The sequence below is a fragment of the Sylvia atricapilla genome, chromosome 12 (assembly GCF_009819655.1).
Source record: "Sylvia atricapilla isolate bSylAtr1 chromosome 12, bSylAtr1.pri, whole genome shotgun sequence".
NCBI classification, from domain to species: domain Eukaryota; kingdom Metazoa; phylum Chordata; class Aves; order Passeriformes; family Sylviidae; genus Sylvia; species Sylvia atricapilla.
Window position 1 is genome coordinate 8,776,311 of NC_089151.1, and position 12,224 is coordinate 8,788,534.

General features: G+C 45.7%; 1 protein-coding gene across 2 annotated transcripts in view; it reads right to left on the reverse strand.

Annotated features, from left to right (window-relative positions):
- Nucleotides 1-12,224, reverse strand: part of GNAO1 (G protein subunit alpha o1) — a 140,401-nt gene that overhangs the window by 84,462 nt on the left and 43,715 nt on the right. For both annotated transcript variants that reach the window (XM_066327796.1, XM_066327797.1), the window contains exon 3: nt 6,400-6,541. In XM_066327796.1, the coding sequence (XP_066183893.1) occupies nt 6,400-6,541 (142 nt within the window). The remainder of the gene's footprint in view (nt 1-6,399; nt 6,542-12,224) is intronic.

The window sequence follows — 12,224 nt, forward strand, 5'->3', positions numbered from 1 at the left end:
GTATACTTGGGAGTGTTTACTTTAGAGTGAGGTTGCCATGACAACACCACAGATATCATCCTGAAACAGGACCAATGTGAACAACATCAAGCTGGCACATCGATGCTCAGTGAGGTGGCACCTTGCAGCGGGCCGCCTTCCACACGACACGCGTTCCCAGCGTGCTACGCCACAACCGCCCACTCTCCCCTGCCTCCTCCTGGATCCATTTCAAGCCATCTTTTTCATTCTTTAGGAATTTTAATAAAACTAGTACATTGGGCCACGCTGGGGACATTTGGGTTTTTAAAGCTCTTGTGAGTGACTGACAGTCTTCTGCTGAAAGAAAGGTTACTGGTACAGCCTCTGGTGCAGCACTGGCCATGTGGTTCAGTTGCTTGCCTAGAGCATCCAGCTGTTTCTGCTATTACTACTACATTTTCTGGCCATGATATGTTTACAGCCATGACTCCAGCAGCTTTTTCTCATTTCTAATCATTAACTTTAATAGCAGCATGTGTACAGAAAGCAGACGCTGGTTCTGGGGGATCTTTTTTGCCATGTGAAGATCACTGTATGTTATAGACTTGATCACGACTTCAGCTCTGCAGGAGCACAGAGCCAGGCTGCACTGCTGCTGCTGCAAAGCAAGGTCTCCCAGGTCCAGCCACAGGTCTCAGCTGACTTGGCTGGGATCCCTGCTGGTTATGACAGAGTTATCCCTCCATAAGAGGCAGAGCAAAGGCATGGAAGTAGACCTTTCAAAACTCTTTCAGCTGGCACAAAGTGCTACCATAAACTGCCTTTGTGTTCTGCTGTTAATTTACTGCTATCATTTATTAGGAGAGCTCTTGTATTTTCAGGAGCTCAAGGGGTTTTCAAAGGAGGAAAATGTATTAGTGGAATGTAGAAGCTGCTGCTTTGGTTAGAGAGACTCCATAGGTGGTGCTGTGAGGCATGTGGGTCATGCCCTGTGACCACGTAGGCACAGCTTACCCTGTGCTTTCCCTTGTTTTTTGCTGTCTCCCTCTTTCTCCCACACCCTCATTTTGCAGCAAAGATTCCAAATGCATTGGCCATCTTGGCCGGCAAACACAAGCATTTCTTGAATGAGCCAACCATCTCCGTGGCAACAAGGCAGGCTGTGACAATAACAAGTGCTTTCCTCTCTGTTTCATGTTTCCCACCTCTAAAGAAATGCCCTGGCCTTTATTTGTTCCGCACCCCTCAGAAACATGAACAATGGCAACTGAAATGCACCTTGTGGAAGGACCAAGAGGGAGGTGTGTGACCACGACAGCTTCAGTCTTAATGGAAAAGTGACACACCTTTATGAAGTACAGGCTGAAATATTTGTCCTGGACTGTTACTTGTATTTCTACTGGGTCTGGTACAGTACAGCAAATACGATTATATGTGAGCTGTGACTATTGCAAGTAGATATTGTCTGCAGCTGGATATCTGGACAAATGCTGGCACCAGGTAAAAAATGGCACGTCTAGTGCCACCTCTTTATTCCACTTCCATTTACTTCCACTCCATCCTGCCCTTCTGCAAAGCAGCTCTAAGTTCCCATCACTCACAACAGCAGATCAGCAAGGACTGGCTGCATCCTCAGTCAAGCAGCACAAGCCCAGGAATCCTGTGTCCATCCCCTAGACCACTCAGGTAGCTAACGCAGGCTTCCTACCAGGACAGCAGTGCCTGACTAACCTCACCTGCCCTCCCTGAAGTTATTAGAAGCCTTTTTACATTTCTGAGAGAGCTTGGGTTGGGGACATACAGTAGGAGCCAGCTGGTCTAAACAGATACCTGACTCAAATGAAGTAGCACAATATCTTGAGCTGACAAGTACAAAAAGCCAGTTACGCAGGAACAGATCTTATGAAAGAGAGATCCTCCCCAACTCTGCTCCCTTCCAGTGCCTGGAAGGCAGCAGGTGGCAGCGGCTACAACTTTGCTCCTTCCTCTGCCAAGCAAGAAGGGGAGGAAGAGGGCAGCTTCTAAAATCCCCTTTTGGCATGTGCAGAGGGGAAGGGGCTGGAGACACAAGGTTTCTACAGGCACCTCTCTGTTCAGAAGCAGATTTGACATGCACCTCTTTGCCAGCCACCCCGGGTGGGCTGCTCAATTACACTACAGAAAGGAGTTTTTTAAGGCTACTAGCCAGTATTTTAAAATGTCCCAGCACATATTTGGTTGGCTCACAGTTCAGGAGTTGCAGACTGTACACAGCAGAAGGTCACCACAGACACACTTTGCTACAAAGTCCGAAAGAAAAAAATCCCAATGAAAATATTTTAACACTTTAGCAGCTTTTTATTTTTCCCATTTGTAGCTGAAGCAGAGAGACATCCAGACTCACACTGGGAAAAAGTTTGATGTGAAGGTCACTGCCTGCCACCTCTAGACTCCAAGCACTAAACCTGTGACCTCTTGCCTCAGACACTTGGATATCAGCCATGCAACTGATATTTGCATTCTCTGTTGAGTACTTTCTGAACAATTTCAGCCTGTTTTTGTCTGGCTTATGAAAATATGAGCATGCTCTACAGCTGCTTTCATACCAGCCTGCACAGGGCAGGTTGGCCATTGCAGCCTGGGACAAATTCAACTTGAAGACAAGCCCCCAGGCCCCCCAGCCTGGCTGCAGCTCTGGCATTTCACCTAAGTGGGATTACAAGTCTGCACTTCCAAGCAGGTACTGGGGTCAGCGTCGACTCACAGAAGAAGAGACTTTATGCTTTTTCTGGCTGGGGTTTCTGAAGCCAGACTTTGGAATGAGATTTTCAAACAGAGATATGAAAATCCATCCTTACCCTGCCCTTCCTGCTTGATCCTTTCCAAACACTTGGACTGCCTTTTAGATTCCTGGTTTCAAACCTCCATTTCCCATTTGCTTTGCCTGAGTACACTGAAATGGAATCAGTGAGGAGCTTGTTTTATTAATACATTTGCACTTTAGAGGACCATTTAATCCACAGGCTACATGTTACAGCCTGACTCTTTCCTGCCTGTTAATCTGATTATCAAGGTAAGGACTGAGTGGTGCCCTACAGACCAGCTGGAGAGTCCTGAGTAGGCAGGGGAGACTAAGCCTCTGCCTCTTCCTGTGTGTAACCCCTTGGCTTGTCAGGGATCCAGACCCAGGGCAGTGGTGGCCCTGATGAGTAACACCCACAGATGCCACTTCTCCTGCAGCTGGCTCCTGTCTCCTCACTGACTGCTCCTTTTCTGCTTGCCCTTTTGTACCACATGAAGGATTTGTGACTTTACACTTGCACATCTTTTCTGGAGTTTCAGCCTGCCCTTCCATGCCGTGTGCAGTGATAATGTGCTGTGAGCTGGCAGGATGTGCTCCTGCCTCCTGTGCTGAAGGACACGAAACAAGGACCTGGGTGCTGCCCACAGGCCATGAACCTTTCGTGAGCTGGGCAAGAAAACTCGCTGCCCTGGATAAGGAGCACACAGAAAAGTGAAATCTGACACATAGATTGTTTTGTTCTCAACCTGGGGACAAGTCCTTATCAGCAGAGAGGGTCAGCAAGACCTGGAGCATATGCCTTCTGTGATTTATTTTGTCTTTTTAAGTTCCATTTCCTACACTGATCTTGCTTTGACCGCCAAAAGCAAAGGGGTTTAGTCTTCCCCCAGTCTTTTCATTTCTATTAGACTAAATACTGGAGGTAAAATTACAGGCAGGAGAAAAACGAGAATGGTGAGAGGATTTGGTTATTTTCTCTCAATAACAACATGCATTTATTAAGTAGGGGAGGGTTTTTTCCTTTTGAACATGATGGTCAGGGTGGGATTTAAAAGGGATACTGGTGCAGATCCATCTCCCAGAAAATGGGATGGGAAAGCAGTAATGGCCAAGTGATCTCTGGGGAAAACCTGTCCCAGGCCCAAGTCCCCTCCTTCCCTGCTGCTGAATCAGGTTGGAGCAGCTACAGCCCTGGCTCCCCTTCCTGAGCTCCCTTCTCTTGGGGGCTTAAGTGATGAGTAGGGGAAAATCCCCCACTAAAAGATTTGCATTGGAAACCCTTGGCTGAGGAATGACTTTTAAAATTAGAAAAGCTTTGCCTGAAAAGGGATGAACCACGTAGCATAATACTCAACAAATCGCCTGTTTAATGGCCTCTCTTTATAGCAGCTGTGCATTAATAACAAAAGCAGGGCAGCAGAAGCCATGTGCTTCTTTGTAAGATTAAAATAAATACTATTTCATACTAACACCAGCAACTTTCTGTGCCTAAGAGAAAGGAGCAAGTGGAAGACCTCAGCATGAGAGACTTGGTTTCCTTCCCCTTTGTCTGCTGCTGAATGAAGAAATATTTCTGCCATCTATGAAGGGAACAGATACACTGAATCACCCTTCCAGACAGTGGTTTGGTTTACAGTGGCTTGTGGCAGGCTTGTCTCACATAGTCAGCATGACACCATTTTAAGACAGAAGTAATTTCTCCAGAACTACATCTGAGGAGAAACTAGGCTGGGGAGAACTTAATTGAACTTACTTTTTACTTTGCAAAGCATAACACAAGATCCCTACTGCCATAAAGCATAAATTGAAACAACAGTAGTTCACACTGGACGTAAGGAGAAACTTTTTCATCATGAGGATTGTAAGAGCAGTGGAGCAGCTTGCCCAAAGAGGGTGTGCAGGGGTGTGCAGTCTCCACCCTTGAACGATTTCAGACCCAGCTGAGTAAAGCCTTGAGCAACCTGGTTTGACCTCAGACTTTACCTGAGCAGGCACTGGGCTTGACACCTCCTGAGCTCCTCTCCAGCCTGAGTTATTGTACAACCCGAGGAACATTTGGCATCTTTTCCACGCGAATATGAACGGACACAACATTTTGTTCAGCCCAGTACTCCACCTCTCGTTCCTGGCAGTCCTGATAACAGCTCTCCTCCTCCACATCCTGTACTGTGCCAGGCCTGGCACTAAAGCACTGATGAGTTTTCCCTCCTCAAATTAGGACTTTAGGCGTTAAAAAAAAAAAAAATTACATTTTAAAGCTGTCTGCCACAGACTATTTCTCAGACATGGAGAATGACTTGTTTCTGTTTTCCCAGGTTTTAGCTGAGTGAGATACGTTGCCTTGCTGGGAGCTGAGTCACTGAGTAATCAACAGATTAATGTATTCAGTTTGAAAGCCATCAGCATTAGTTCTCGGCAAGCTCACAAGAACTCCATTATGGTATCATCTCCACGTTTGGGATGGAAATGTCTCCAGGATTTAGAGTTCCTACGGGAAAATCCCTAGATGCAAAGAAATCAAAGTACCTCTGTGATTGGGAGAAATAAGGTACCTTCTCATACAGTAACACCACAGCAGGATTTTGGCATCCCTTCTAGTGAATGCTTTTATTATCAACCCTCAGATAAGGAGTTTGAAGTATATTGTACATCTGTCATTTCATAGCTACCTAAAAATAGTCATGACAAACTCACTGGCATATAGGAATTTGTCTTTACCACGTCTTTAATTTGAAATTATTTTATTTCCAGTAAAATCAAGTAGTTTTACCTTCTCTGGGATTGCAGCATTCAAAAAGGGTGGTTTTGACTTCACTCTAGGGTTCTAAGTTCCTCTGTGTGGGCTTGGCATGAGCCAGAAATGCAATAAGGCAAGGCAGAGGCTGGCAGGGGCACCTCACAGAGGAGCCACTGTTTAAAAATAGGGAGCTGGTGAAAGTAATCACAGACTAGCAACTGTAAAAGGACAGGCTGGCCTAGGTGTGTGGTATAAGAAGTCTGCCAAGCATCACATAGCTGTTCTGATAAGACAGATGCCAATGCTGCTGCCTAAGAGCCTGTCCATACCAACCTCACTGAAGTAATACATCCCCTCGTTTGCAACTGAAATTGCTGTTCGAGTACACTTAAATGAGGGGATGTGTGAGTAGAATCTGTCAAGCCCCAAACAAGTAAATCCTAAAAGCTTTCCTGCATTAGCAGGCTGGTGGAAGGGCTTTGAATGGCACCAAGACTTCTCCCTGATTCATCAGTCCATGCAGCCTGTGTGTCCAGCACATGCACAGGAGACAGGACACAGGACACATGTTATCACTGTTTTCTCAAATCTGTCAGTAGATGGGACTAGGCTGTCCCTAGACAACTGATTCTTTTTCTTCCTTGGCCTAACTAGTGCCAAGGCATGAGAGATTGTGGCTTTTGTGATACAGTGGTCCCCAGGGCTACACTTCCCAGTGTAAGCGTACAATGGTGCATCACATGCACTTGTGTCTCTGTTGTACAAAACGCATGTGCAAGAGGCACACAACAGTGATGTAAATCTCCCCTCCCTCCTGATCCCTCCAAGGTACTGAGATTGTGCAAATGCTTCCTGTTCATGGGCTGGAGTCTCTGGGTGCTCAGCTGCCTGTGCCCAAGCAGGGCTGATTTTGACTTACCCGTCGCTCCTTGTCACCGTACTCAATGCCCAAGGTATCCATGGCACGCACAATAGCTGCCAGTGACTGTATAGTGTTGCTGTAGACCACTGGCTTGTACTGCTTCACGTCTTCTCCAGAGAAGCCATCCTCATGGATGATCCTGAAGAAAATGCAAAGGACAAAAAACTCTTGAGAATGTGATTTCAGCGGGAGAGATATTTAAAAGACAGCTGTGCTCTTCTGAAGAGCACATCTGCTGGCTTGATTCACTTAATTTAGTCAGCATTTCTTTTTAAACCTTTCTGGTTGTTCACCAGTAGTGTGTCTGAGCCCAGTGCTGGAATTAGCATCCCTTTTGGTCTCTATCAAGAAGGTTTTGTGCACAGTGGGTGCATATGGTGCCTCCTTCCCAAATGAACTGCAAATGCTGAAGCCTGGAGCATCTCATGTTTGCACGCTCAGCAGTCACAGGAAGGAGGTTTCCAGGTCCTACATTACCTCCCCAGTCAAGGTCCATGGAAATATGGTCAGTGGGGATAAATGACCATCAGAACAGATCTTAACCACTGAAACAAGTGATAGAAATCCTCTAGTTCTTGTCTAGTCCTTTTGGTAGTAGTAACTCCTGGGGTACCTTACAAAAGGAACCAGAGTCAAAATACCCCTGTACACACAGGGAGCCAAGCAGGAGGGGGAAGTGTCTGTTATGAAGCACTTACAGTACTTACCCTCCACACTTCCTCCCCCCACCTTCTCTCTCCTTTCAAATAAGTGCTGAGATTTTTTTTTTTTTTTTTTTTTTTGCCTCAAGGCATGTTATGTTATCCCTTCCCCAAGCAAGATGGGAATGTGACCCACAGTCCTACCAGCTCTGCACACTGGATGCTCTGTGCATTGGTGTCTGTTAAACTCTGCAAACGAACCATTTGATGGAACAAGTTATTGCAGTCCCTTGCTCAGGTCAGAAGACTGACCCCTGTAATTTATTCATCTCTGACTAACTCCAGAACTAAGTCTGGATGTATCTCCAAAAGCAACTAGGATTTGCAGAACTAATTGTGTTTGACAATAATTCTTCCCAGTGAAGACATAAGTTATGTCTTAAATGTCGGAAGAGGGGATGATCTGCTTAGCTAAAATGAAATCCTAGTTTGCTCATCCTCAGATGTCACTGGACAACAGAGGGTCTTTCAGTAACAAATCTGATCTCTGATAAAACCTAGCACCTTTTCTGTAACAGGATTTTTGATTCTTTTTTTTTCTAAATCAGATACACACCATCAAAGGTCCCGACAAGTGCTGGTATCCCCAGGGAGAGAGGGAGCACTAACTCACACTGTGAGCTTGCAATAGATACAGTGCTGGGATGGAGAATGGGGCTGGATGCCAGCCCAGTGTTATTAACAGATGACTACACGAAGAACAAGGCTGGTAGAAACATGCTGACCAAGACAGAGACCTCCTTCCCCTGATGTGAAGCTCAGAGAAAGGTTTTCTAATATAAATGTCTGACTCTCTGCTGTCCCTACCACAATCTTTGCTTACTCAACACTGAACACTGAGCTCCTGGGAGCTGCTCAACAACCCCTGGAAAAACATGACCACAAGCAAAGACAGCCTCGGACAAACAGTAATTGAAATCAATTGGTAGCCAAGAAATTCTTAAGATCTGAGGAACTGGGCAGAGCCCCCTGCTTGGGTACCCTCCAGTAAAGGCAAATGACACTGGTGTGCTGGAAACAGCACAGGGGGCTGCTGGTTCCCCTCACCTAAGCTGAGGATAACATGGGTGGATGAAAATCTTTCTGACTTAGTAAATCCAGACTTGCTATTTTGCCCCCAACATTTCAATATTTTGTTTTGATTTTGATGGAGTTATGGGCAACAGCAGTTCTTGTAGTCTGTAGCTTTTGTTTTCTGTGAATCCAGTGATTGTGGTGAGGTTTAGAACAGTAGCATTTGAGTGATGGGGCAGGAGGTGGGGCAGCAGAGCCATGTATCAGCACTGGATCTCATGGATCATTTACTGTTACTCAGACAAGTTGCTGAACTTCTGGGAAATGTGTTCTTTGCCAAAAGGAGCACTCAACCAGAGAGTTGTGGGTGGCACAAGGCAAAAGGATCTGCATCCATTCTGTCTGAATTCAAGAAAGACTGTACAGCATCACTTCCTCCCAGCTCTGAGCATGACAGCAAGAAGCACAGCAGGGAAGGGGTCCCACAGGAGGCAGGCAGGCAGTTTGTGAAAGCATCACCAGGAATAATTCATTCTTTCTGGATGGTTGGCTCACAGCTGGATTTTGGGGCAAGCAAGCAAGATTAAATACTGAGTTTTGGGCAACTAAGAGAAGGAAACATAAGAAGAGGGAAAAGAAAAGTGTGAGGACAGGCACAAGGGACACTGTAATGGCCTCAAGAGGATGCTGCTGAAATTTGCTTGGTCCAACTGTTGGTCAGGCTGGAGGAGATGGGAGAGATGCTCACAGCTTGGGCTGGATTTGTTTCTGGCTTTTACTGACAGGCATCAACTCAGGAATTCAGAAGGCAAAGAGGGCTGAACAGCTGGGAACAGGGGAAAGAGGTGAGCTTTGGTTTGTGGTCTTCCTCAGAGTTTAACCCATTTTTAGCTTTGTGCCATGAAGTTGTGCCTGACATTTTCACTTCTAAATACTCCAAGCCGTAAGTTCCCCATCGAGTAACAGTTGTGCTGAAGGGGCAGAATTAAGGGATGGAGAGTGGCTCTGGGATCCCTCAGTGAACACACTGCAGCTGGGCAGCAACTCTGGTGTCGTTTGAACACAGAAGTAAAACTGGTACTTTTAATAGGGGCAGAGAGAGCATAGAGAAAAAACACCCTGATTGTTCTTGTGTGAATTCTCTCTAGAAGGCATCCATGGTGACTGAAAGCAGCACTGTGGATACCAGTATGGGAGTTTTGCTGTAGGAAATACCTATGGATTAATCAATCATGCAGTGAGCACATTACCTAATATTTGAGTGAGCAAATCCCCCTGACTCCTGTTCCAAAGCCTTCTAGGACACTGTGAACTGGTTTATTGTCCTATATGCTTTTCACAAATGTTTCTCCATTTGCTTGGTGATCTGATGGTTCCAATCCTGTAGCAGCTTTTTCCATAGTCCTTTGGAAACATTCATGCTGCCACTCACCTGTTTGGGATATATCTTTCTTCTTGCCTGCAGTTGTGCTTTACTCTCTAGAGGACATTTAAAGCTCCAAAACTACTCCTGGGAGGTATCTTCCTATGGGACATGGCTTGAGCCAGCTCCTGGTGCCACAGGACATGAGAAGCAGTGGGGTTTGTGTGCTGTAGTGAGCTGTGATCATTAAAAACATAGAGGTGTAGGAACAGAAGCCAGCAGCACACCAAAACTGTAAAGTCTTTACAGATTTAGATGGGGTGGGCTGCTCCTTAATCAACCTGAAAATTATGGGAACAGAGGGTTTTCAACACCAACAATGTGGATCCTCTGTTTTCAAAATGGCATACATTTTTCCCAGTGTCCGAATTACAAAGGAAATTGCTGCAGGCAGGTTCATCTTTACCGTGCTAGCGCTGGTTCTCTCCAGGGCAAAGGAAGAAAAGGGATTTAAGAGGATCCCCAGGGGCTGTGGAGGGGAAGAAAGTGCTGTAATTTAAAAAAGTGATTCTGAGCAATTAAAAAGCCATTTCATTCACCAAGTGACTAATAAAACACTGTGCTCTGAATGGAATGGTGAGAGACAACTGAAGCAACCTGATTGCCTAAGGTACCCATTAATGCCTGCTCCCCATCCCTCAGCTGCTAACAACAAAACCCATATGTTGGCATGTTGTGTTGTTGTACCCATTTCAGAATGGCAGTTAACAGGCAGGTATCTGCTGGAGAAAATGGTTCCACTGCAGATCAGATATTCTGCCATCCCCCAGCAAGTCGTTAATCCTGAAGAAGTGCCCAGCGCCTCAGCAATTATTGCTTAATTACAAAATAAATGAAATACTTGGAAACAGGGGGTGCATTCTGCATAGCAGCTTGCTTTGGCTTCTGTTCAACAAAGCACTTACGTGCCTTCAGCCTTCCACTACACAGCGAATGCACTAAGAAGGCAAAGGCAGGGCTGATTTTGCCGCCTGTCCCTGCTGACACGCGCGGCCCCAGCGGTTGTGGAACAGCGGCTCTGAACAAAGCCCACGACAGCTCCAGTGCAGCAGGGCTGGAGCTCAGCTGGGGGCTGGGCTGGGCTCCACCAAGGAGTTTGCCCAGGTCACTCCTGAGGGAAATACTTGTCCATCATCCTGAAAACTTCCTGGAGCAGAGGCTACAGTCATCATCACCCCCATACATCCTTTCCAGCCAAGCTATTCTGGTGCTTTCCTTCCAGCCCTTCCAACCTGAGCCAGGTTTAGTCAACACACTGACACTTCCCTACACCTTCTCCAAGCAGGTCCTCCTCCTCTTTTTTGAAGCACAGTGTCCCAGACTAGACCAAATCCTCATGTCTCCAGTCTGCCAAGATCACTTGAAGCTGTAAAGTTTATCCTCTGATGTGCTGAAGCATCTCTCCCAGCTCCATATCACTGCCAGGGGTAAGTGATGATGTATTTCCATCCATTTTTCACTGATGAAAATTTTGAAGGAAATTGACACAGACCCCAGCAGAGTCCTGGTGGACAGAGTCCTCTGCTCTGAACATAAAGCCACTGATGACTGTATACTTTGGGAATGAGTTGAGCTTCTCAGGCATTTTTGTGTAAGAGCTGCAGTAGGTTTATCCGCACTATTTTTCCAGGTCACTTTTTAAAAATCCAGTGAGACTCTGACAAACCCTTTCCAGAATCTAGATATGGCACCAACTATTGCTCTCCTACTTCTGCTGAGAAATCAAATGAGACTAGTTTAACATGCCTCAGTTTTGTATAATCCATGCTGTATGTCACTCATCTCCCTTTTTATCTCCTAGGTGGTTGCAAATTATATGATTGATAGCTCAATTCTCTTGAAAGCTTCTAGAAGTTGACTGGTCTATAATTCTCACTCCTCCTTTCTCCCTCTATATTTAGAGAGAGGCACCGTGTTTACATTTTTTCCTGTCTTCTGGTGCCTCACCTGCCCTCCAAGAGCTCTCAAGGGAAAGTGTTTGTATTTCTGAGATGGCGCCTGTAAGAATGTACTAAGAATTTCCTTAAGCATGGCTGACCTGAAGGCAATTAGTCTTATTAAACTTGTCCTTTCTACGCCAGAAGGAGGGAATGGCATGCTCAGCAGTGGAGGTTTGTGGACACCTCCTCTTGTTTCCAGTGCTCAGCATCCTTCATCCCTTTCACAGCTTCACATGCAGGTTCTCGTGCCTCAACTGAAACAGTCCTGTCTCATCTCCTGCCCTTTGTCATCACTCCAAAACCTCAAGCCAATGCCTCTGAAATATTTCCTGCAAAATTCAGAGATCTTTGTGTGGCTTCAAACTGCCTGCATCACTGTGAAAGACACACTTATAAACTTCAAATTGCCTACCAGAGAAAATAAAACCCATACTGTTTCTGTTTTACCTAAGATGATTTACTTTCAATCAGCAAGATGTTTCCAGCTGAATGAAGTTTTCCCATATCAATGCACATCCCTACAATTACAGTGATTTGCTTGAATAAAACCAGGCAAGAAATCACCAGGAGATTATTACACTCAAAGTGTATCGCAAGCAAATACCTTACAAACAAACAGTCCAGTTCCTATAAAAGCAGACCTGGTCCTCACCTTCACCTGGACAAATTAAGGAATTTAAAGGTCATTGCACAGCTTTCCTACAGAGCCCTGTGCCTTGGTAACGAGTTTCAGCTCTCAGGGCT